This window comes from Lissotriton helveticus, chromosome 11 (assembly GCF_964261635.1).
Source record: "Lissotriton helveticus chromosome 11, aLisHel1.1, whole genome shotgun sequence".
NCBI classification, from domain to species: domain Eukaryota; kingdom Metazoa; phylum Chordata; class Amphibia; order Caudata; family Salamandridae; genus Lissotriton; species Lissotriton helveticus.
Window position 1 is genome coordinate 1051650012 of NC_136072.1, and position 25980 is coordinate 1051675991.

The 25980-nt window shown below is 45.4% G+C and overlaps 1 protein-coding gene across 4 annotated transcripts in view; it reads left to right on the forward strand.

Annotated features, from left to right (window-relative positions):
- The first annotated feature begins 307 nt into the window (after positions 1–307).
- The window catches only part of MLXIP (MLX interacting protein), a 1607115-nt gene continuing 1581442 nt past the window's right edge, over positions 308–25980 (forward strand). For 2 of the 4 annotated variants that reach the window (XM_078667550.1, XM_078667551.1), the window contains exon 1: positions 316–798. In XM_078667550.1, coding sequence (XP_078523676.1) covers positions 455–798 — 344 coding nt within the window. In that variant the 5' untranslated portion in view covers positions 316–454. Of the gene's footprint in view, positions 799–25179; positions 25363–25980 lie in introns of all 4 variants that reach the window. The other 2 variants (XM_078667552.1, XR_013602573.1) reach the window with 2 other exon arrangements.

The window sequence follows — 25980 nt, forward strand, 5'->3', positions numbered from 1 at the left end:
TATAAAATTACATTTACATTAAATTACAATACAAAACAATTAAAATAGCTGTTGCCTTTTATTTAACAGTTTTTCTTTGTGGCCTTTATTGTGCGTGCTCTGCAGGAGAAACGCGGCCATCCGCCACCTCTCAAGGCCGAAAACTTTTCTTCTGTCAGGAATGTATTTTGCAGTTAGTTTCGGCAGCCAAAGGAGTCGCCACGGAGTCTTCCAATCACAGGCCGCAGAGCTCAGCTGCTCTGCCTCTTTAAGGTGTCAGCGCGCCCCGATTGGATGGCTGGTGGGCGTGACGTCATGCCATGCCTGTGTTTTGGCGTGTGGTTAGAGGGAGCCGAGCTGGCAGAAGGGGCTCGCGCACTGTGCTCGGAGGGGCGCGCGACACCCCGTTCAGTTAAAGAAAGGGAAAAGTTCTTGCTTTTAAACTGGTTCCCTTGAGGCGAGGTGCGGGCTCAGTATGTTGGCCCGAGGGGGCCCCGTACCACAAGCCCACTGCGGGCAGCTGCCGCTGCACCGCCGTGTGCCCGTTATAGTCAAGCAAGAGCCAGACGACGACTCTGACACGGACGAGCCTGCGTTGCTGCTAAGGAAGCCTGACAGCTCCGAGGCGCAGATCATCCACAGCGGACACTTCATGGTGTCGTCTCCGCACAGCGAACATCCGCCCAAGAAGGGCTACGACTTCGACACAGTCAACAAGCAGACCTGCCAGACGTACAGCTTTGGCAAGGCCAGCACCTGCCGCCTGTCCATCGACGCGTCCCTCACCAAGCTCTTCGAGTGCATGACGCTGGCCTACAGGTACTGAATGACGCCTCTAAGATGCACCGGCTTCAGTCATGGGTGTGGGGCGGACTTGGTGTGGGCTTTGTATGAAAACTGACATGGCATGGTGCAGCGACTGGTGTCCCTGGCAGGGTGTCGTTGGGCTCAAAGTGCGTGCGCTGCTGCCTAAGAGGTTTTTGTTACGCAGGTGCTAGCAATTCAGAACGAAGTTGTACTTGTTCTACATGTAATAGGTACTCTTAGTTTTCATGGGACACGTATCGACACATCAACTGAGCAGCGCTACATCCATGGACCGCTCGCGGGAGCTACGCACAGCGCTTTGACTTCTATCAGGAGACATACTGCAGTATCTTACGTCTGTCAGGAGGCCTACTGAGGCGTGTCACCCGTCAGTGGCCACACTGCTGGCCGTGTCACCTGTCAGTGGCCACACGGCTGGCCGTGTCACCCAACAGTGGCCACAATGCCTAGCTGTGTCACCCGTCAGTGGCCACAATGCCTAGCTGTGTCACCCGTCAGTGGCCACACTGCCTGGCCGCTTCACCCGTCAGTGGCCACACTGCCTGGCCGCTTCACCCGTCAGTGGCCACACTGCTGGCCGCTTCACCCGTCAGTGGCCACACTGCTGGCCGCTTCACCCGTCAGTGGCCACACTGCTGGCCGCTTCACCCGTCAGTGGCCACACTGCTGGCCGCTTCACCCGTCAGTGGGCACACGGCTGGCCGCTTCACCCGTCAGTGGGCACACTGCTGGCCGTGTCACCCGTCAGTGGGCACACTGCTGGCCGTGTCACCCGTCAGTGGCCACACTGCTGACCGTGTCACCCGTCAGGGGCCACACTGCTGACCGTGTCACCCGTCAGTGGCCACACTGCTGGCCGTGTCACCCGTCAGTGGCCACACTGTTGGCCGTGTCACCCGTCAGTAGCCTTTCTGCTGGCCGTGTCACCCGTCAGTGGCCACACTGCCTGGCCGTGTCACCCGTCAGTGGCCACACTGCCTGGCCGTGTCACCCGTCAGTGGCCACACTGCCTGGCCGTGTCACCCGTCAGTGGCCACACTGCCTGGCCGTGTCACCCGTCAGTGGCCACACTGCCTGGCCGTGTCACCCGTCAGTGGCCACACTGCCTGGCCGTGTCACCCGTCAGTGGCCACACTGCCTGGCCGTGTCACCCGTCAGTGGCCACACTGCCTGGCTGTGTCACCCGTCAGTGGCCACACTGCTGGCCGCGACACCCGTCAGTGGCCACACTGCTGGCCGCGACACCCGTCAGTGGCCACACTGCTGGCCGCGACACCCGTCAGTGGCCACACTGCTGGCCGCGACACCCGTCAGTGGCCACACTGCTGGCCGCGACACCCGTCAGTGGCCACACTGCTGGCCACGACACCCGTCAGTGGCCACACTGCTGGCCGCTTCACCCGTCAGTGGCCACACTGCTGGCCGCTTCACCCGTCAGTGGCCACACTGCTGGCCGCTTCACCCGTCAGTGGCCACACTGCTGGCCGCTTCACCCATCAGGGACCACACTGCTGGCTCCTTCACCTGTCAGGGGCCACGCTACAGACCATGTCACTTGCCAGGAGCCCTGCTATAGGCCATGTAACCTGTCAGGAGTCCTCCTGCAGGCTCTGACCCCTGTCATTAGTTCCGCTGCAGGACCTGACAAATACCAACTGTCATTGGTCACGCTAAAGGCAGCGCCTTGAGACCCTACGGGTGAGTAGTGCGCTCTACAAATGACCTGATTGATTGATTGATTAAAGGTGCGAAAGACTCTTTCGCACTACCAGGTTTATTGAGACCGGTAACGGCAAAAAGCCACTGTCCTGGGCCTACGTTATATTGGGAGGAGCCAGACTCGTCACAACTTCATCCCTAGCGTGTACTTTTTATCAGTACAGAGGGCTCCTAATAAGCTTGATTCAACAGCGTTTTTTTGGATGGCTCTGTTACCTCATGTGGCTATGAAGGTCCAACTCAACTGACCTACAACCCTGTTTTCTCCCAAATATAGGCGATCTGTTTTTTCTCTTTTTTATTCTAATAAATACCTGAAAAGGACTTTACCACACCTGCGGTTTCGTATAATCCGTTGGCTTGATTACCACTTCTTATTGCTTACAGACCATTCATGCCCTGCGGAAGTCCATGTGTATGGATGAAACGCGTCAGCTCTTTAACTCATCAAGATCGTTGTTTTAACCCTGTTCAAATAAAAGAAGAACTTTTTGAAGAATATATTTTTGGACACAGTTTGAATACTTTCTCCTGTTATGTGCTTTTGCTTTAACTATGATATTCTTGTATTGGATTGCATTGTGGCAGTGGGTGCGATGACAGTGTGCAGACAGACCTCTGGGTATCCCCAATGTATAGACATATTAAATAAGGGGTAGTGGGTCAGGTGCTGTGTTCTATAGGGCTCCACTGTCTAAGCTTTTCTTTCTTCATATTTTTTTTGGGCCATGGACACCAAGGTTTCATTTCAATTTTCTCCACTGGATAAGTAGGCCTAACCCCCTGCAGCACAAATTCTTTGGTTGCTAGTTTATGATACAACCATATATATGACTCTGGGAAGGAGGATTACCTGCAACTAAGAGCAGATTTGGGTGTATGTCGATACGTTTTTCGTAATTGTATACATTGTTTATTAATGCAAAGTCTTTACTGTTGGGGTGAATGCTCTCAGAAAATGCTGTAAGCTCCGCTAGCATTGCTGACAGTAGTTCAAGAATAAGAGTGTGTACGTTTATAGCGCTTCCAGCCTAGAAAAACTTGAAAGCCAGATTGGTGATTGGTTTGCTTTTAAAATAAACGTTGCATACAAATTTGCACCTTGAAAAAAAAACGTTTGGTTAAGCTGTTGTGCAGCTTTAGCTATACTTAGCCTGAAGCATCACTTAGTAGAACATATTTGATGCATGCAACATTTTTGTGAAGAATAATAATGGCGAAGGAGTGTAAAACATAATGGAAACATTGAATTAAATTTGGGGCCCAGATCTTAGAGAAAGTCACTAAAGTTTTCCTACAGGTGTATATCTTTGTACTGGTGTAGATTTACGACTTTCAGGAATTCTCAAGAGTTTACAGAAATAGATTGGGACACCGTACACCTAGCAAACTTTTGTGAATTACATTTTTTTAATAACAAATGTATATCCTTATATTTGCTTCTGTTAAAATCTGCTGGGAAATTGAAAATTCATTTTCTCTACAACCACTTTTTCTGACCCTAGACACATTCTTACTCCTGACCTTGTAAGCAGTACATGTCCAGCCTTTTCCAACATGTTGATAGAGCGCGGGCTCACCTGCTCAACATACTCACCTGGGCCCATATATCTATGTATACATTAAACAGGTAAATCTACACACAATCAATTGGGATTTTTTACCATTTGGATTTTATATCATTTATCTTACCAATACAAGTCACCGATACCTATAGTCCTAAAGGATTAAGGGAGTTAAAGAGAGAAATAGGTAGCAATAATAACATTTAGCATTTCATAAATGACCACAAACTCGGGAAAGGTTTAAAATCTTTATCTAAGCAAATCTTTGAAAAAGTTATAAAACATGAAACATAAATTAACTTCTTGTTCTATTTTAGAATAATGCAGATTTAAAAATAAATATTGCCAATGATTTGGAGAGAAAAATGTCGTTAAGCATTTAAAACAGAGGGTGGGTAGCAATTTATTTTCGATTTACCATTAACAGTATGATCAGTCATTTTCGATCAAGGAGGCTTAGCCCCTCTTTGAGACTTTTTTTATTTTTTTATTTTTTTTACAGAATTTCAACCTGTGAAATTTTCAAATTGGTCTTACTTCTTCGTCTGTTGGTTCATCAATTAATTCATCATCATCTTCATCGCTCCGTTCTAATTTTTCAAGATCTTCAAGGATAACATAAGTCCATTCAGGACCTCTGAACTTATTATTCAGTCTTTTCAGTTGCTTACTTTTTCTTTTTGGTTGTTCTGTGGAAAACCCAGTTTGACTTGATATTTTATTTACTTGCTCTGTTTCTTCATTTATTGGTTTAAGACGAAATTTTAGTTTCTTGACAAAACCAGGCCAATTATCTCCTTTTCGGAGTCTTTTAGTTGGCACTATGCTTTGTTTTTCTTCAATTGTTCCTGTGCTCTCGTTCAGTTGTGGCACAATTTGTATATCTTCGTCATCTGTTTCCATCTCTATCTTACTTGGTCCAGGTCTTTCTTCTGTTTCTTCTGCGTGGATACTAATCTGGCCTTGTTCAGGTGTGTGCTGCAATTGACTTTGATTTGGTTTGTTTTCTTCTTCCTGAACACATTTATCTACATCTATCTGGTCCTGTTCTGGTATCTCGATCTTGTGTTCTTCTTCCTGAGCCTTCGCCCTTTTACCTATCTGTCCCTTCTCAGACTCTGGAACTGTAACAGGTATTTGGAATGTCTGAGTATATTGATCTTTCCTTATCGGGTCCTCCTCAGAATTACTTTTGGCTTTGATTTCTGTAATCTGAGTATGTTCCTCTATTCCTGTCTCATCCTCACTATCACTCTGTATGTCTAAATAAGTCTGGCTTCTGGTTCTCACAACATCTGCAGGTATGTCAATCACTGGAATCCATTCATCCTGACTGGTGCTTGGTTGTTCATCATCAACTACTTCGGAATCACTTTCTTGAGACCCCTCAGCTGCACAACCTTCAGCTTCAGTTTCATCAGGTTCAGCTACTCTTTTTGTATGACTTGCATAGATCCAGTTCGGAATTCCTTTGCATTTTACTGCTGTAGTGGTAACCAATATCACTTGTGTTGGCTTTCCCCACCTTGGAGTTAGACAAGATTATTGTGTATGTTCATTTGTTACAACCCAGTCACCTGGAATCAGATTGTGTGCTGGGGTTATTTGCCTGGTGACGGTGTCTTCTCCAACCTGGTGAGAAATAGAACGCACTTGATCAGCCAGTTCTTTGCAGCACTCTAGTACTAAGTCATCAGATATATTTATCAACTTATGTCCTGGCACCCATGCCTGCCTCATTGCTCTTCCCATGAGTATTTCATGAGGACTCAAGCCTGTCTTTCTGTCTGGAATGCTTCTGAGTCCAATCAGAACAAGAGGTAAAGCATCTGGCCATTCTAATCAAGTTGATTCACAAATCTTTCCCAATCTTGATTTGATTGTGCCATTCAGTTGTTCTACCACTCCAGAAGCCTCTGGGCAGTATGTACAGTGCAGTTTTTGTTAAATTTTAAATGCTTCACAGATTAGACCAATTATTTCATTATTGTAATGTCTTCCTCGGTCTGATTCAATCGTTACTGGAAAACCGAAACGTGGTATGAGCTCTCTTAAGTAGTCATTTTGCTACTGTGATGCTATCATTCCTACGTGTAGGGTAAGCTTACACCCACTTTGAAAATAGGCAGACAATGACAAGAACGTACTTCATTCCTCTGCAAGGGGGTAACTGAATAAAATCAATCTAAAGTCTAATAAAAGGACCTTCTGAGCTAGTTGGTCAGCATATTGGTTACCTGCTGTCACTCTGTCATTGCAAGATTGGTGAGCAGCACACTTGACCACAGCTACAGTTTCTGGTAATTGGATTGATTTTAGCAAATCTTTCACAAAACTTCCATTTTTAATAGGATTACCTGATAAAGTCAGAAACTCTCTTTGCATCCACAGTTTGCCAAAATCATGCACAACTCCATAGCCATATTGGCTATCAGTAAAAATGGTCACTTTCAGATTTCTCCCAAATTTACAAGCGTATGTTATTGTAATTAGTTCTGCTACCTGTGCAGATTTTACTCCAGGTAAATATGATGCTTCAACTGGACCCCATAGAGTGTAAACTGCATAAGCAGCACTCAAACCTCCTTCCTCATGTCGCATACATGAACCATCTACAAATAGCTCATGTTCTTAATTTATTAGTGGCTCTTCTCTTATGTCTGGGCGTGGTTTAGTACAGTATTCTGTAAGATCAATACAATTATGTTCAATTTCATTTTTGACTTCTGCAAAGTGCGATTCAGGCAACAATGTTGCTGGGTTCAAATATTACATCTAGCAATTGTCACATTTTCTGCACCTACAAGAATTTGTTCATACTTAGTCAGCCAACGAGGTGTTAGATACTGAGTTTTAGTCCTGGTCAGTAAAATCACAACTGCATGTGGGACATACACTGTTACTGGATGTCCCATGATAATGGACTCACTTTGCTCAAGACTCGCACAAGTTGCTGCTACTGATTTCAGACATCCTGGCAATGCTGCTTCCACTGGATACAGAGTAGAAGAAAAATATGCAACAGGTCGTCTCATCAGACCATGAATCAAAATTTGCCTAAGTACAGAAAAACTGGTCCGAGTTTACACAATTATTCCACAGGTGTTCTATATTAGTTCATACAGACGTTCACCATATATACGTGTCATTAGTTATAAATTCAACAGAATGAGAAGTGCAAATTACAATATTCAAAGTTAGAATTACATTTATTTCTGCAATCCTGTACTGTTATAGATTCTGCATCGAAAAAATGTTTTATAGTTTTCAAGGGTTTGTAATGTAATCTTAAAGTCATTACATTTATTGGTGCTCTCAGTGAGGAAGGGAAGGGATGTGATAAGGTTTGTGAGGGACAGGGTAAAGGTGTTGTGACATTGATAACATCACATTTAAAATCAAAAAGCCTTTACAATCAAACTAGTATAAATGTTCCCAAATCACATCGCCCATAGGTGGAGGAGTGTGGCTCACTGATTAGAGCGGCAGACCCTGATGCAGAGGTCTGGCCCGGGACCAGGGTTCAATTCCCGACGCGGCAGGGTCCTGAGCCCAAAATGTCCACGGACTCGATAATTCTCGCCTCGGTGCCTATTCTAATCATGGGGTCCCACGCTGCAACTCTGGGCAATAGTTGCTTAATCTCCACTACGGCGGCCCACCCCGCTGCGGGATGCCTGGCTTTCACCCTGGGGATACCCAGTAGGGGTTCTCACAGGGAAAAAAGCCAGGACGGGTTCCCAAGGCAAGCGCCTTGATGCCTTCGGGTGATACGTGCGCTATATAAGTCGCAATACATTTACATTTACATAGGTTAGGTGAATCCATCGCATTTGATCCTATGGTGTGTAAAAAATAGGCGTAGTCTACGTTTCGACCCCCATGTACGCTTAAGGGTTATTCTGCCCTCATGTTGGGGTCTTCATCAGGACAGGCGGAGAGAACATATGTGCGGCGGTCAACGTCTGGACCGGCACGTCGTGGGCCTGCGTGGGCTCCTAGGAAATTTGGACACTGCTCCTATGCTTGAGCATATAGTATCTTGTCAAACGAAAAGGGTCTCCCTTTCCAAATTCGGTGCACACCTGGCACCAATCTGATCGGCGAAGGCTCAGCCGTCAGTGCGAGGCACTCCCTGTCCGTATCTGGAGCTGCTCGCTGTGCAGCCGCTCAATGCTAGTTAAAAGGGTAAATTTGCCTAGCTTTCGTAACGGTAAGTTTCAATTCTATTAGGAACGCGGAGGCGAGGATTATGCTTTTCTTCCTTCACTTTAATTCAAACACCAAAACACAGCAGCCAGAAAAGCCATTTAAAGGTCTTTTTTTCCTCCAAAACAAAGAAAAAACGCCATAAACCAATTATTAACAATCCATTATTGTCCATGAACAACAAGTCCCATCAATCCCTGGGAACATCATAGTATAGTCCTTTTACACTGTCCATGTCATTCCAGTGAAAAGGTCCTCCATGTTATGCAGCCCTCCTCTTTCTTCGCGCAAGTCTCGCCTGAGTCTCATTGGTCCTGTTTGGCACCATCATTGCCTGCAAAACAAGTATCGCCGAGGAGTTTATCTGTCCGGAAACAGAAGGCCACACCGCAACATGCTTGATCAAAGACAAATCATGCAAGAAACTATAAATAGAATCGTAACCAGTTTACTTACTTCCATACGGGTGGGTTCGCACCGGAAGTGCAACGGGAGGGATAATCCTCGCCTCCGCGTCCTTAATAGAATTGAAACTTACCGTTACGAAAGCTTGGCAAATTTCGATTCTATGTCAGGACCGGAGGCTCGGATTATGCTTGTTCAAAGCTTCCTTACCACTAACAGTGCCACATCCACCACTGGTTTAAAATAAAACCTCTTGAAGGTGGAATCTGAAGACCAATCTGCGGCACGCATGAGGTCCTCCAAACGGGCACCCAGAGTGAAAGCCTTAGATGCCATGGCACCCCTAGCCGAATGTGCCCCAAACTGCTTTGTATTAATACCCGCCTCCTGCATGACCCATCTCGCCCATCTGGCAATGGTGGGGGAGAAGACTGCTTTGTGCGGTTTCCGTAAGGCAATCAGAAGTTGCTGGTCGCCCGGCGGGCGTAATTCCAGCGTCATATCCTCGTATGACTTCAAACAATTCACCACACACAACTTGGGCACATCCGTAAACGCCGGGTACGAGACCGTTCTTGAAGCTGACTTGCTTCGACGACCAATAGTAAACGTTACCCCATTAGGTGAAAAAACTCTCGCCGTAATATCCAAGGCACGTACATCCAACACTCTACGACAAGAGACTAAACACAACAGCATGGCTAGCTTGGCAAAAATCTCTTTCAAAGAAAGGTATCTGTTATGTTGCCAGGACAAGAAAAGGTTTAAGACCACATTGACGTCCCAAAGGACTGAATATCGCGGTTCAGGAGGCAACGAAAGGCGAATCCCCCGCAGGAGACGACGGACCAGCGGATGTTCCCCAATTGGGGCACCGTCCACTGAGCCATGCCCCGCCGAAATCGCCGAACGAATCGCATTGATAGAGCGGTAAGCTAGACCATCCGTAGCCAACTCAGCTAGGAAGTTCAGTATGGGAACAACGCCGGCAACCACAGGATCCAGGTCCCTTCGAAGACACCAACGCAGCCATTTGGTCCAAGCGGACCAATATCGTTTTGTTGTACTATCCGCCCAGGCCTTTGCCAAGAGGTCCTGAGCCGATCCCAAAAGGCCTGGGAGCGACCAACGTCTCCGGAAAGCCTCCATGCCATGAGGCGTAGAGAGCCCCGACGAATGAGTTGGTGCCGCTCCCCGTCCGGATTCAGAAGCAGATGAGGAAGCGGGGAGAATAGGATTAGAAAATCCGAAGAAAGTTCCAGAAGAACTGGAAACCACACTTGAGACCTCCAAAGCTGCGTCACCGCCACCACCCCCGTTCCCAGAAATCTGATCCGAGCCGCCATCCGCACCACCATCGAGAAAGGGGGAAAAGCATACCCCTTCTCTTGGCTCCAATCCTGAAGGAAGGCATCTGTGGCCTCCGCTAAGGGATCTGGCCTCCAGCTGAAGAAGCGTGGGAGTTGATGATCGAGGTGGGACGCAAAGTGGTCCACCGAAAACGGGCCCCAGAGACTGTTCAGGCACTGGAAAACCAAAACATCCAGCTTCCACAGGCTGGAATCCCTCAGATACCTCGAGTGCCAATCTGCCACTTGGTTGGCCTGCTCTGGAAGGTATTCTGCCGTCACCGAAACCTGGTGCGTCAAGCAGTACTCCCAGAACTCCTTTGCTAGATCCGCCAAGGCCCGCGACCGGGGGCCCCCTAGGCAATTGACATAGCGGGCCGCCGATATATTGTCCATTTTTAACAGGACGCATGCACTTGCCTGCTGTCCGGTCCAGCAGCGCACGGCGAATGATCCCGCCAGGAGCTCCAAACAATTGATGTGTAATCTTTGCTCCTCTAATGACCAAACGCCGCCGGTAGAGAACTCTCCGCAATGGACACCCCATCCAGACCTGCTTGCGTCCGACTCTATGATCAAGTCCGGAGCGGAGCCGAAAATCGCACGCCCGTTCCAGCCCTCCATGTGTTGTAACCACCAAGCCATCTCCTCATTTGCCTCTTCCGACAGGGGTACAGACTGGTCGTAAGACAATCCCCTCCGTAGATGGTGCGCCTTCAGGCGCTGCAAGGCCCGATAATGCAACGGACCCGGAAAAATCGCTTGAATGGACGACGACAGGAGACCCACCACCCGGGCCAGCTGCCGCAACAAGGTTCGTGGTCTGGATATCGTCTGACGCAATATGTGCCGAATCTTCGTCATCTTTCAGGATGGAAGACTCAAGGAGGCTTGGACAGAGTCTACGACGAACCCGAGAAAAACCAAGTTCTGAGTCGGACAGAGGACCGATTTCGGTCCGTTGATGACAAATCCCAGGCTTTCCAGCAGGGACACCGTATATTGCAATTGGTCCGTCAGTTTCCGGGGGCACTGTGCCATAAGAAGGATGTCGTCTAAGTACACCAGCATCCTTATTCCTTGTCCCCTCAAAGCTTCCACCACTGGATGAAGCACCTTTGTGAAGCACCAAGGCGCTGAAGACAGACCGAAAGGAAGGGCGACAAATTCGTAAACCTGGCCCCGCCAGAGAAACTGAAGGAACCGCCGGTGAGGAGTGTGGATTGGGACTACCAGATACGCGTCCTTGAGGTCCAACCTGACCATCCAATCGCGTGGCATGAGAACATCCCGAAGAATATGTTTCCCCTCCATTTTGAAATGCCGGTAAACCAACTAACCATTGAATTCCTTTAGGTTGATCACCGGACGCCGTCCCCCATCTGTCTTGTCCACCAAAAAGACAATGTTGAGGAAACCGTTGGGATGCCGGGTGGATCGACAGGTGGCTCCTTTCTCTAGGAGACTGGCCACCTCTTCGTCGATCAACTGGGCATCGACAACGGAAAAGGAAATGGGCCTCGGGGTTGCCACCTGAATGGGTTGGTCGTAAAACTCTATGTGGAAACCCCTTACCGTCTGTAAGACCCATGCGTCTGAAGTCAACCGAGCCCATACATCCTGAATGGCCGCCAAACGACCCCCAATACAAACCTGCTCCGCAGGCATGACACTTACCGCCTGATTGACCACCTCCGGAATTGTTCTTGTAGCCGCCTCAGCCTCGAAAGCACTGCCCTCGGGTAGGGTAGAAATTATTGAAGTTTGCCGAGGAATTGTATTGCCCTCGTCCGGAGCCTTGTCCCCTGCCGCCAGATTGCTGGTCACCGCGGCCAGGCACGCGGCCCCTACCGCGACTGGCCCCTTGGGAGAAACGCGTCTGGAACGCCCTTTTGATGTTAGATTGGGCTTTATCTAATGACGTAAAGGTGGCGATAAATTTGCCGAGCTCCTTTACAAAAGGTTTGCCAAATAGACCTCCTTGAGCTACGGCCCCCGCCTCCGAAGAAGCTAAATCGCCGAGCTTCGGGTCAAGCTTTATCAGCAAGGACCGCCTGCGCTCCGTAGAGAGGGCACAGTTGGCATTCCCCATGAAAATTATAGCTCTCTGCGCCCAATTGGACAAGACTTCCGGGGAAATGACCGAACCGGTAACCTTTGCCTCCTCTGCCATGTCCATGATTTTAGTCATTGGACCAATGGCGTCGAGAAGCTTGTCCTGGCAGGAGCGCCAGGACCTATCAATTCCCTTCCGCGGGTCCTTAAAGTGGCCATCTTCGAGTCTAACTCGGGTGTTAGGACTACCTTCCCTTCCAGCGTTGGGCGAGGGTGCTCAGCCCGAAGACATCCCCGCGCCTCCTTTTCAAGAGGTTTACGGAGGCGCCCCGCCACGAACTTGGCCACCTTGTCCCCAGGTGCCCAGGCAGCGGAGCGCGGATGCATAATTTCATCCGGGTCCCTCATGCCTGGGGCAACGCGGCCGCAGAACTGGCCGGACGCCAAGAATGTGAAGACCGCTCATCGTCCGTGTCCGTCTGAGAACCCCCATTGTGAGACGGGGAATGAGGCGGCGTGGACACTGCTGGGTCCGGTTTAAACGCTACAAGGCGTCCGCATCCACCCCCTGCGCCCCATCCGTGCCACGGTCACCACATACCTTCTTAGGGGGAGGGGGACCCTCCGCCGGTACTAAAGCTGGGGCAGGGGGGGTGGTCCCTAGATGATCCTGAGCCAGTTTAGCGCACTCCACAATAATGCGGTTGGAAAGGCGCTCCTCCATAGGGGCTACCACCTCATTGACACATCTATAGATGGAGCTGTCCACCGCCTCAAAAAAGTCATCATCAAGAGGTAAGTACTGGGTGGACTCCTCCTCTTCATAGTAATTGTCCTCCATCCTGTCCAGGACCCAATACAATCTACCCAGAGCAATGACCTCTGACAGTAGGCACCCTGCACCAACACAACCCTGGTGAATGGGGGTTACAGGCTAGGAATGCCTGTGATTTTAGGGCAGACTAAAGAGACTGCAAAGCTTTAAGGGCGGTCTGGCAGCAGTAAGGGTGTACACAGGCACCCCCCAAGCGCACAGGCCCTCTAGAATAGACCTGGCCAGCCACCACCCTGCGCGCTGTGAAACGTGTGGGAACAATAAAATTCAAACAGCCCTCAGGCGTTTAACGCGGATCTCCGTTTTACTTGTTACAGCCCAGCGTGCGTCTCCGCACTCACGGTGCGCACGTACAGACCCCCGGGGGGCGTTCAAGGTGGGGCGGCAGGGGGACAGGCTCCGACGCTCCTGGTTCTCTTGGCGCGGTCTCCTCAGACAGGAGACTCGCGTCGAGAGCAACACAGTCTTTTCAATTCTTAGATGCCACCAACCGGTCATCTATATATTGCACCAAGACTGATTGTCCAAGTAATATCAGAGATTCAAGACATTTTTTCAAGATCTGATTAAAAATCGATGGACTTTCTGTGTACCCCTGAGGGACGCGATTCCAAACGTAGATATGGTCGTCAAATTTTAACAAAAAAAGATATTTACTATCTGGGCGTAATGGTATGGAGAAAAATGCATGACAAAGGTCTATTACGGTGAACCAGCCTGCTGCCCATGGTATTTGATACAAAATCACAGCAGGGTTTGGCACAACTGGACAGCATGGGACGACAATTTTATTAATTTTGCGGAGGCCCTGTACGACCCTATATTTTCTGCTTGGTTTCTTGATGCCAATTATAGGTGAATTGCATGGACTGCTCATTATTTCCTGCAAAATTCCTGCTTCCACCAGACATTTTATTTCTAGTGCAACTACTGCTTTTATTTCTGGGCTCATTTTGTACTGTCGAATATTTGGATAAACTGCACCTTCTTTTACTGGGTCAACATTCACCATTAATCCTACATCTTTTCCTGTGAAATCCCACACTTTAGGATCTACCGTAGGTTGTCATTCTTTTGGCAAGTCTTCTATGGTAAAATTTTGTTTTTCAGTTCCTGTTTTGCTAACATAATTTTATATATTCCATCTTCATCTGGCATTAGTATTTCAACACCATTTGGTGTACAAAAGATGGTACAATTCATTTTGCACAACAAATCCCTGCCTAATAGATTTACGGGACTGGAGTCACATACAACAAATTTGTGCATTTCTTTAAAATTGCCTATTTTGACTTCCATTGGTTCTGTAACTGGGGTACTAATTTGTTTATTAGAAACGCCCACTACTTGGATCGCTTCTCCCGAGAGGGGTAGGTTTGGAACGTCTGCTGTTCTCACAGTAGAACGGGTAGCGCCAGTATCCAACAGAAAGGTAACATCATTTCCTTCAACCTTTCCTTCAATGTATGGACCGGACTGATCAACCTGCAAGGATGCGCCAGGTACGCACTCCTCGTCCTCCCCCCTCAGGCACCATCAGAAACTGTCTTCATCAAAGTATGAGTCACTCAAAGGAAATTGGGGTGTCACTGTGTCCTTTTTACCACTTCCTTCCCAACTTGTGGTATATATACTGTATGCTGGTTGACTCCCAGAGTTTGGCATAGGCGCCAATGGTAACTGATTTTGTATTACCTGTTTTTGCTGCTTTTTCGATACCTCATTCTGCGTCTGTGAATTCAAATCATTATTATTATTTAATACAGCCTTACACTCGTTCTTCCAATGCCCCAACTTGCCGCACCCATGACAAGGAAATTTCTTTTTAGCCTCCCCTCGATTAAATTTTCCTCTAGGTTTATTACCATTTCCATCTCCTTGAGTCTGAATATTTTTCAATTGAAGTTCTTGTTGCTCTGCTAATTTTACCTGTGCCCACATTACTTTTTCTTCCAAATTCTTTCGTTTATTGTCCAATTCATCTTCACAATACTTTGCATATTTAAACCGATAGATAAAATGCGTCATATCTTTGGTATCAATATTTTCTAAACCACTATACTGTTTAAAAACGTGTAAAAGGCGTTCATAATATGCATGTACAGATTCAGCTTTATTCTGAGTAGTTCTGTCTATTCTAGTCCAGTCTGTCTCTTTTGGAGGTACTTTCCCTTTCAAGTACAGTATAACCTGATTATATTTCCTCATCACCTCGTCTGATGGTGCTCCTGTTTTTGGGTCTCTAGGATACTCATTGTTTGGCCAGTTTACTGCAATTTTGTATTCTGTCCATAAATCGACAGGAACAACAATGTCAAATAACCCATCTAGATCTTTTAACAATACTTTTGAGACTTTAACAAATCTTTCGACCTGCCTGTACCATTCTACAGGGTTCTCTCTTCGGTTTGGGAATTCATTTGCAAATGACAATATATCATGTCGGGACCATGGAACATGCACATAACCGCCACCTAGTACTTATCTCATTGGACACAACCTTTCCACTTTCTCTGTTTCTTTTAACATATATTCTGATGCAGTGCCTTTCCCTTGAGCTTCTTCCTTTTTCTTTAACCATCTAGCTTTCCATCTGTCTCTGTCACCCCATTTTTGCAACAATGATAACAGTTCTTTCATTTGTAATTTACGACCTGACTCATTCATATTTTCTAAATCTTTATCAGAGAATTCAGCTCGATATAGTTTTTGTAATACCTTTGTAATACCTTTGTTTTACCAATGTCAATCCCCATTTCACTTGCCAAACTTGTTAATTTTTCATGAAATGTTTTTGTATTTCGGGTGATACTTCGACATATAAACAACAATTCATCTTCATTTAATGCATTCAATCGATCTAATCCCACATTCCCAGCAATCATTTCTTCTAATTCAACTCTTAATTTAAAAATATCCAATATTTTTGACTGTGATTTTGGTTTCTCTATTTCTCAGGACCATCTTTCAATTTCTTCTGGAGTAACTACAGTTGCACTTCTGGTACCTGAAGAAGTTTCTATTTGCACTTCTCTAGTATTTACAGGTGTAGTTTTCCTAGCTGAGTTACTTATTGGTTCTCTTATAGGTAAATCCATCAAAGAAATTTCTAACCCACATTCACTTGCTTGGTCATCCACTATTAATGTATCTTTCTTTGACTGCACTACAGGTGTAGTTAAAACAGGAGGTCTGGCACTGGTCTGTTTTTCTCCGTATAAAGGAACAACTGGACCTATAGTCACTGTAATTGTTTAAGCTTCAGGACTGATATTTAACTGTGTAATTTTCTGAATTAACTCATCCATTTGCTTAAATATTGCTTCTCGTTCCTTTTCCTGCAGCACTTTTTCTAATGATGCCTCATGTGTAACACTTGTGGAACTAAAGGTGGCTTTAAAAACGGAGCACTAGGATTTGTATGAATTTGCTCTTCATTATAAGGTGGCAGATTTTTCATTAATAAATCCTCCAAGTAATCATCTTCCTGATCAGCACCTGTCATTAAGTTCTTAGTTTTTTCAGTACTTTTACTCCCTGTTTGTTCTTCTAATGCTCGGACAGGATATAATCCTTCCACTAGCATAGACTGTCTCCATTGTTTCATCTGTTTATCTCTTGTCTCTTTAGGAAATTTAGGATAACATTTACTTTTATACTTTTATCACTTCTGGATCTGTCTCACTCAAAAGCCTCTGTTTCCCATTCCTCCAATGCCTCATATTGGGTTAACCTAGGTCTAGGATCAAATTAATTCATGCGTGCTCTTAAATTGTACAAAACTCTACCATTAAAGCTACCATTTTCTGGAAATGCCAAAATTCCATCGTCTTTTTTGTGTATTCTATCCAGTTTTCTAACCATATACAAGTATGGTAGCCCCTTTCAACCATCCTGTATGATGCGGGCGTATTTGGTGGTGGAATAATAATCCCTTCTCTGGTTTTTATTGGCTTATCTTTTTTAAAGACATTTTTAACTTTCTTGACATGATATAAAGTCTCCCTCTTATCATCTGTTCTTTAGCAAAACCTAGATATCTTTTATCTGGTTGATTTCCTATGAATCCTGTATCTAAATGCCACATATATTTTATGCCGCTTTACTTCGTGATGACACTCAGTTTGTTTCCAAGAAACTTCCAATACCAAAACGTTTCTTATTTTAATGACCAATCAATGATTAGAATTCAAAACAAGTTCAACCAATGGTTGCGCAGCTTTTCCCATGAGACGAATTCTCGCACTCCTGTACTCACCCCTCCTTAACGAATTCTCACACTCCTGTACTCGCCCTTCCTTTACAAAATTATCTCAGCTACTCAACCGCTGACTCAACCACTGACTCAACCAATACCAGCACGGCTCTGAGTGACGCGACTGACTCCCTCCTTTGCAAAGGTAATGCAAGAGATTTATTTTAAATGTTAATTTTATTAATTAAGGACGTAAAAACATTCACCACTGTGTCCGAGTAACTATTTCAAAGAAAAGAATGATTTATATTCACTGCGAGTAACTCCCTTCCGTTTACTCTTCATACACTACAAGTAGATCCCTTCCGTCTACCTTCCACACAAGCATCGGAGAACCTGTTACTCCCTCGAGCTTACCCTGTCTAGGTTTTATAAGGCCAAAGTTTGCTGTCAATCAAGCTCAGAACCTGCTACTCCTCCAGTGTGACCCTTTCTAGGTGATATCACACCAAAGTTTTACTAGCGAACTCTTTGCTATCAATTATTCACACATTTATACTGAAAAGTCCCTAAAACAGTGCTTCCGGTTTTACCTAACCATGCACTTATTTCCTCGAACCAGTGACCTCATTACAGAATGGCTTTCATTTACTACCTGATATTCTGCCCCCGGTGTTTCCAGACAAAACATAAAACGGGTACGATTAATTTTGGTTAATGCACATAATCAATAATCAATATTTACTAACTACCTATCTACACTAATCCCTAACCTTGCCACCTCAGCAGTGCTCCGGAGGCAGTCAGGTTCCCTCAGCCATCAGGGTGTCTCCACTGTACCTCCCAGTCTCTAGGCCACAGTGTCTTCCTGGGGTAGGGGGCCTGTCGCGCCCTCTCTCCGCACTGTATGCTCGCTGGGCCCCGGTCTAGGTGCCGCGAACTCGCTGAGCCGCCCACCAGCACGCTGCACAGAGCATGGCCGCACGGACCGCCCCAGGGGTAAGAGGGCCGGTCGATTCCCCTCTCCAAGCTCCAATCTGAGCATGCACCACCCGTGGCAGGGGGGGCCTATCAGGTCCCCTCGCCCCACCTTATGCCTACCGGGACCTGGTCTAGGCCTAAGAACCAACCGCACCATTCACCGATCCACCGCTTGAATCCGGGCCGTAGGGACCGCCCGGGGGGGGCGGTCGCCGCTCCTTGCCGGGCTCCAATCCGAGCCTCGAAAGCGGACCGCTCACCTGAGTCTCCGCGCAGGCTTCTTGGGACGCCTCTCTCCACAACTGTTGTTCAGGGCACTACGCCCAAGCCCGGTCACATAACAGGGTGCTCTTGTGAGCCTCACTGCAGCTAGGGCGGGGCAGGGCTCCGGGCAGTCGCTGCCAATCCCCCAGGCGCCCGGACTCGCTCTGCATTGGCACCAGGTAAAGAGCCTAAGACCTGTGCCACGCTCCCACACATCCTGAAGGTGGAGCGGCGCACTGGTATTCCTCCTTGTCCTCACATCGGGCACACAAGACGCAGGGCCTCGAGCCGATCAGGCCCGCCGGCCGGACCTTCGACACAAAGGCGCCTGCGACTCCGCAAGTCCCGGGAGTGGTGTCAATGGTGTTGCTCATTGACGACATTTTCTTCATTTGGAAAGGTGATAACGACTCCCTTGATGAATATGTGGCATGGCTAAATGCAAGTGATCAAAATTTGAAATTCACTGCCAAAAGTAGCCACTAGTGTGTGGAGTTCCTAGATATCTTAATCTCAGGATCCAACTCTGTCTTAGAGGTCAGTTTATTTCGTAAACCAACTGCAAAAAATAAAATTTTACAGTACCAAAGTTACCATCCGGTTATTCAAAATGATTCTATTCCCTTTGGGGAGTTTCTTCGTATTAGGAGGAACTGTACCAATATGAGTGAATTCCATAAACATGATGATGCCCTAAAATCAAGATTGCTGTCTAGAGGCTATCCGAGGAGGCTGGTTCGCCATGCATATAAGAGGGCAAAATACTATAATCGCGATGCCCTAATAGAGGGAACACCACAGACTCCGAAAGAACAGGTAGTCTGTGTTGAGAATCATTCACCCTTTAACTTTAAAATAAAAAACATCATTCAGAAAAATTGGAAGATTCTGAATACAGCTGAGGAAGAAAATAGGCTAGAACAACCGCTGGTTGCTTTTCGCAGAAACCGAAACTTACGTGATATATTGGTACATACCAGACCCAATATGTTAGACAAGATGCGTCAAATGACCAAAACAGGTCTACCATTGGTGATTGGTAATCATAGATGTGGTTCATGCCCCGCTTGTGACTCTGCCATGGTAACAGACTGTGTTGAGTACCAAGGGAAGAAATTTCAGTTGCGAGACTTAACGAACTGCAGGAGTCAAAATGTTGTTTACAGTATAACCTGTTGTATCAACAAGAGAGTCAGGGAAGGAAGAGAGACGCTCCTATACCCCTATCTTAATCATACATAAACAACAAAGGAGCGTCACAAGAGTGACTTATAGGACAAAACCAGGTAAGTTTGTCAGCAAGTGTGCTAGTATAGAAGGAACCTTGTAGGATTCTATAAAAGGCCCTCACTCACCACTAGTTGGTGACATGCTTCATCATTGGGCCCCACCGGGAGTGGCCGAATGCCACCCCAGTGTGCTACAACGCCAGAAAGACTGCGGAGCTGGTTCGTGAAAGTGAAGTGAGAAATTTTAAAATGTCACAATTAGGTCAAAAAAAGTATTTTATTAGTTTGCCAATTGGACAGTATAAAAACAGTGGAGGGTAAAGGACCAAAATTACAAGTCCAGATTTACCCCTAAGTGTAGTGCTTTAGGTCAACATGTTTCAGCCTATGTGATGTAGTTTAATCAGGCATTCGTCAGGACCAGATGTGAGTGATAAGAAAAGTGTCTGAACCCTGGCGGTATGAGCGCGCTAAGGCCCACCCTGACCAAGGGTTACTAGTGTTAAAAAATCCAAAAAGGTATATGGTTTCAAAGATTCCAAAGTTTTGGAGTGGAACCGAGTTTATTCTGATCGATAAACATAAAACAAAAACAGATGACAGACATAACATAAATAGAAATAAAACAAGAAAAAAATCACAATTAGAAATCGTGTTCACTGTCATCTGTAAACACACACACTTGCTTGGGGTGTTACCATCGTGACTGCTTATCCAACTATAGAGTACGAGTGAGATTATAGTGAGCTCGTGCTCATAAATGGTAACAACGAACTTGTGGAGACACAGGGACAAATGTACCTCATGTCTCATAACGTGCAAGCAATAAAACACGGACGGAAAAAAAAAGGGTAAAAAGCAGCCCGTAAATATAAGTCATACGAGTGGTATAGTACAGACTGTCTAATTCGTAGTGCATACTAGGGCTGTTAAGAAATACTCAAACTCCGACTGAATCGATATGTAAAGCATTCCCAAACACTCGAAACACGCTCTTACATTGGGCGCTACAATTCTGAGCGCCATGGGTCACGGGGGCGGAGGGTGGATAGCGAAATGGCACACCCTATAAAAACAAGGAGGAGAAGGAAAGCTGGTCATGAAAGCGTTAAGGTTAAAAGCGGTGTACTTATCTTGCTTCCAAATTACTCACGCCTCCTTGGCTAGGCACCCGTTATTGCACCTGCATACCCCTGCACCGGACCCCGAAGACTGAGGAGGCCTGTGGATGAGGTATAGAAATAGTAGAAGGAAATGAAAATGTGCCGCCGTACGTGTCGACGGACGCTTCCTGGTTTCTATGGTAGCATGTTCTGATTGGTTCCAACGGCGTTCACGTGGTTGCCGTCGGACCAATAGACAGAAGCCAGTCAAGAAACTAAGGAAGAAGTTATCATAGCAACTGTTACGGGCTCACGTTGAGCCAAAGAGATTGGAAACTCTCCCGGAATCAGTGTCGATCATGTGGTGGCTGCTGGACCAATAGGTAGCAACCAGGTGGAAAACTAAGAAAAAAGTTGTTATGGAAGTTGTTATGGCAACTATTTCATGGACTCGCATAGAGCCGGAGTGTTAAGGAACTCTGTCAGTTCTGTCAGTACTAAAAAAGTTATCTGGAAAAAGGAACCCGGTGAGACACAGAGAGACCCGAGAGCCCGTGTAACAGTTGCTATGATAACTTCTTCCTTAGTTTCTTGACTGGCTTCTATCTATTGGTCCGACGGCAACCACGTGAACGCCGTTGGAACCAATCAGAACATGCTACCATAGAAACCAGGAAGTGTCCGTCGACACGTACGGCGGCACATTTTCATTTCCTTCTACTATTTCTATACCTCATCCACGGGCCTCCTCAGTCTTCGGGGTCCGGTGCAGGGGTATGCAGGTGCAATAACGGGTGCCTAGCCAAGGAGGCGTGAGTAATTTGGAAGCAAGATAAGTACACCGCTTTTAACCTTAACGCTTTCATGACCAGCTTTCCTTCTCCTCTTTGTTTTTATAGGGTGTGCCATTTTGCTATCCACCCTCCCCCCCGTGACCCATGGCGCGCAGAATTGTAGCGCCCAATGTAAGAGCGTGATTCGAGTGTTTGGGAATGCTTTACATATCGATTCAGTCGGAGTATGAGTATTTCTTAACAGCCCTAGTATGCACTACGAATTAGACAGTCTGTACTATACCACTCGTATGACTTATATTTACGGGCTGCTTTTCACCCTTTTTTTTTTCTTTTTCGTCTATGTTTTATTGCTAGCACGTTATGAGACATGAGGTACATTTGTCCCTGTCTCCACAAGTTCGTTGTTACCATTTATGAGCACGAGCTCACTATAATCTCACTCGTACTCTATAGTTGGATAAGCAGTCACGATGGTAACACCCCAAGCAAGTGTGTGTGTTTACAGATGACAGTGAACACGATTTCTAATTGTGATTTTTTTTCTTGTTTTATTTCTATTTATGTTATGTCTGTCATCTGTTTTTGTTTTATGTTTATCGATCAGAATAAACTCGGTTCCACTCCAAAACTTTGGAATCTTTGAAACCATATACCTTTTTGGATTTTTTAACACTAGTAACCCTTGGTCAGGGTGGGCCTTAGCGCGTTCATACCGCCAGGGTTCAGACACTTTTCTTATCACTCACATCTGGTCCTGACGAATGCCTGATTAAACTACATCACATAGGCTGAAACATGTTGACCTAAAGCACTACACTTAGGGGTAAATCTGGACTTGTAATTTTGGTCCTTTACCCTCCGCTGTTTTTATACTGTCCAATTGGCAAACTAATAAAATACTTTTTTTGACCTAATTGTGACATTTTAAAATTTCTCACTTCACTTTCACGAACCAGCTCCGCAGTCTTTCTGGCGTTGTAGCACACTGGGGTGGCATTCGGCCACTCCCGGTGGGGCCCAATGATGAAGCATGTCACCAACTAGTGGTGAGTGAGGGCCTTTTATAGAATCCTACAAGGTTCCTTCTATACTAGCACACTTGCTGACAAACTTACCTGGTTTTGTCCTATAAGTCACTCTTGTGACGCTCCTTTGTTGTTGATGTACAGTATAACCTGCCCATGCAATTTGTCCTATGTGGGAGAAACATCACGTGAGTTTAGAGTACGATATAGCGAACACAAATCTGCGATACGTTGAGGTAGGGTGGATGCCCGTCTCGTACAACATTGTCTAGCTGAACAGCACACTGAAAATGATGTCAAACGGTGCATCCTGGAAAAAGTATAAGGACAGTCAGGGACTCCCATGGACATTGTTCGTAAAAGAAGAGAATGTTTTTGGATTTTCTCCATGGACACGGCAAAAAATGGATTAAATGAAGAAATCCGGTGGAACATTACCAAGCCCTGGTAAGACTGGATTTACAGTCGCAAATCTGAAAAAGAGAGCAGTAACATGACTATATTGAATGGTGTGGACTGCTGTCCACACATAGATTTGAAAGTGTCCTTGTGTAGTTAAAAAAGGTTTTTCCATAATTATTTTAGTTATGGTTTTAGTAAGGCATGCTCAATTAATCTAGAGCAGTCGCCTTTTACCAAATAATATGGATGATTACCCAGTAAGTGGTAACTATTGTATAAACAACATATACTATTGAGTATGTGCCCATGTTTCATTTATATCTGGTAAATTTAACACAGCTCCAGAATTACGGGTCATCCATGCTGGCTATGGTATCTAACAATGTAGTCATTAGAGTCTATATACTGGAATACAAAGATAAAGGAGTATAAAAATATTAATTATAAGAAAAGAAAAAATCCCTCTATTTGCTAACATGTGGCAGTGTTTCATCACACCCTGTGTAAAGTCGCCTGTAACAAGTGAGGCGCCACTATGTTGGTCTATGCATATAATAAGATGCAGGCTACATACTTGCTGTTGAGATATTACCATTCCAAGATGGCGTTTAGTATTCGCTGGGCAAGTCAGCTTCGTGATGTTGGGTTAAGATCTTTTTATAAATGCAGGAAGTGTTAAGTCCTGGTATAATAGCAGTACTTCCCATCGCCATTTTTTTGTTTTTAGAATAAATATGATTGGATATCGGCCTTACTACTGGGACCACGTGACATCGCCGGTAATACACCCGAGTAGTCCGTAGTCTGTTTCTACAAATTCTGATCAGGTGTTTTAATTCGACTAGTTGTGGCGGAAGGAAGTCCATGGAGGGCGAGGTATAAATAGACCGCCCGAGAACGGTGTAGTTTGATCGTGAATACGCGACGTACGATGCATGACGCGGATGGCATTCTAGAAAGGATCACATTGGTAAGCACACTCCAGCTTTGTAAAAGGACCGGGAAATCAGCGCGCTAGTTCTTAATTGTAATATAGTTTTTTCGCGAGAGAGAAAAGACTTCTTAGTTGTGCGTGGCGCAAGAGAGCGTGGAGTAAGGACTGTGTATCCCTATATTTTTCCCTGTGGTAGAGTGATCAGGGATATACCAGTGGGAACGCCATTGAGGCAATAATGTGGAGGATAAGGAATAATTTCCTGTATTAAGGAGAATAACTCTTATTTCCATGTTCTTTCAGTAAATCTCCGACTGGCAGATAATATTAAAACACTGTGTATCTAGAGGAGTCTACATCGAATAAAAAAAGGGAATACCACATATCTCAAGGTACTTATTAGTATGATAACGTAATGGTGGAATGAGTGCAAACTCCACTTTAAAGACGAATGTGCAGTGAATTGAGCCTCCGTTATTGCCTTTGCTTAGGTGAAAACCTCATCTGAGGGACTGTGGGAACCAGTTACTCGGGCCTTTTAAAAGAAACAAGACAGGATTCAAGACGTTTCTTGCCCCATTTTGAAATACTTTAAGGTATCAAGCTTTTGTAAAGTAGGCAGCCATACATAGTTCATTGATAAGAAACAAGTGATAGAACTGCTGTTTCCCTCTCCCCGCAGCATATATCTATGAAGGATAGGAGTCTCCTTATCAAAACAGAGTGGATGTTTCTTCATCTCGCTTACAGAACATTTCAGGAAATATGGGTGTAAGCTTGGGGCGTGTAGGTAGAACGCGCACTAGTTGGGTAACATGCATTTGAATCTCATCTTATCCACCTTGTAGGCGACATACTTTTGGTCTTTGTAGCACTGGAATTTGGCGCTCTTCAAAAAAGGTTCTACGGGGGACTAAATCCCCAAAAGGAAAATCTATTTATGAGTAAGTCTTGATATATAGATATGTCCCAAGATACCAAAGAGGTTGTAAATTTTGACTAAAACGTAGAGGAAGAGCCTTGTGATGACTGTTATATAAAGAACACCCAGATAGGCAATCTAAGGGTAAGAACAAAACTGCTTCTTTGCCTTGAGTAGGAGAAGGCAAATTGGAGTTATATAGATGTATGATTCATGTTGCACTATAGATAGGAATCACATGTGTGGTGGGTATAAGGTAGCACTTAAAGGTGTTTGGTTGGTATGATTGATGTATATATTTCTTCGGTCCAAACAATGTCTTTTTTAATATGTGTTATGGGCATAAACATAATAAGTTTTTTTTTTTACATGCTTCTTTTCAGATAAAACCAGAGTAGAGAGCACGTAGATTGATAAATCTGGCGGGTCCTGATGAAGGTGGTTTCTATTGTTGTTACCTTCCACCGAAACGCGTTGACCAAAGTCCTTTTAAAATCCCACTAACTATAGTGGTCATATATTGGACAACAGATAGAACAACAATACAAATGTTAACATGTCCAGAGGTATGAGGTTGTGACTGTGTATGAGTGAGAGAGAGTGCTGTGTGTAAGTGTAGTTCTCTACCTGGTTATAGGTGCACTTTTTGAGCATTATGATACGAACAATGAACTCTGAACTATGATGTATTCATGATAACAATGTATCTTGTGATAAAATGAATTTCTTTTAATAATTGAAAAAAATTATATGAAAATAACTTTTCTTAAAAAAAGAAAAAAATAATTTCAATAAAAAGAAATGAGAAAGTGAAATCTATATATTATTGTTGTCTGGTTATGCCCATTTAATTGGAGGAAAATCCCGAATAAGTAGAAGGTCGTGAGGGAGTTGCTTTTGTGTGATTGTTTCGTTTTCTCCTCTGCTCCCTGGCCTAAAAGTGATTGTCACAGAGGGGGTCCCAAAAAACTTTACTTGGTTGCTCTGGGGTGATACATCCACCGCCGGGATAGAGATTATGCTGGATTTGGGCAGATTGATCGCAGGCCGGTTCGGAGCTCTTCGTTCACGTGTCCGCCATCTTCAGCCGGCAAGCCACACCCCCGGGCATGATAGCTTCGTTTTTATAAAATTAGGATATAGTTGTTGCTTTTCTTGCTGAGCAGTATTGTACAAATACAAAG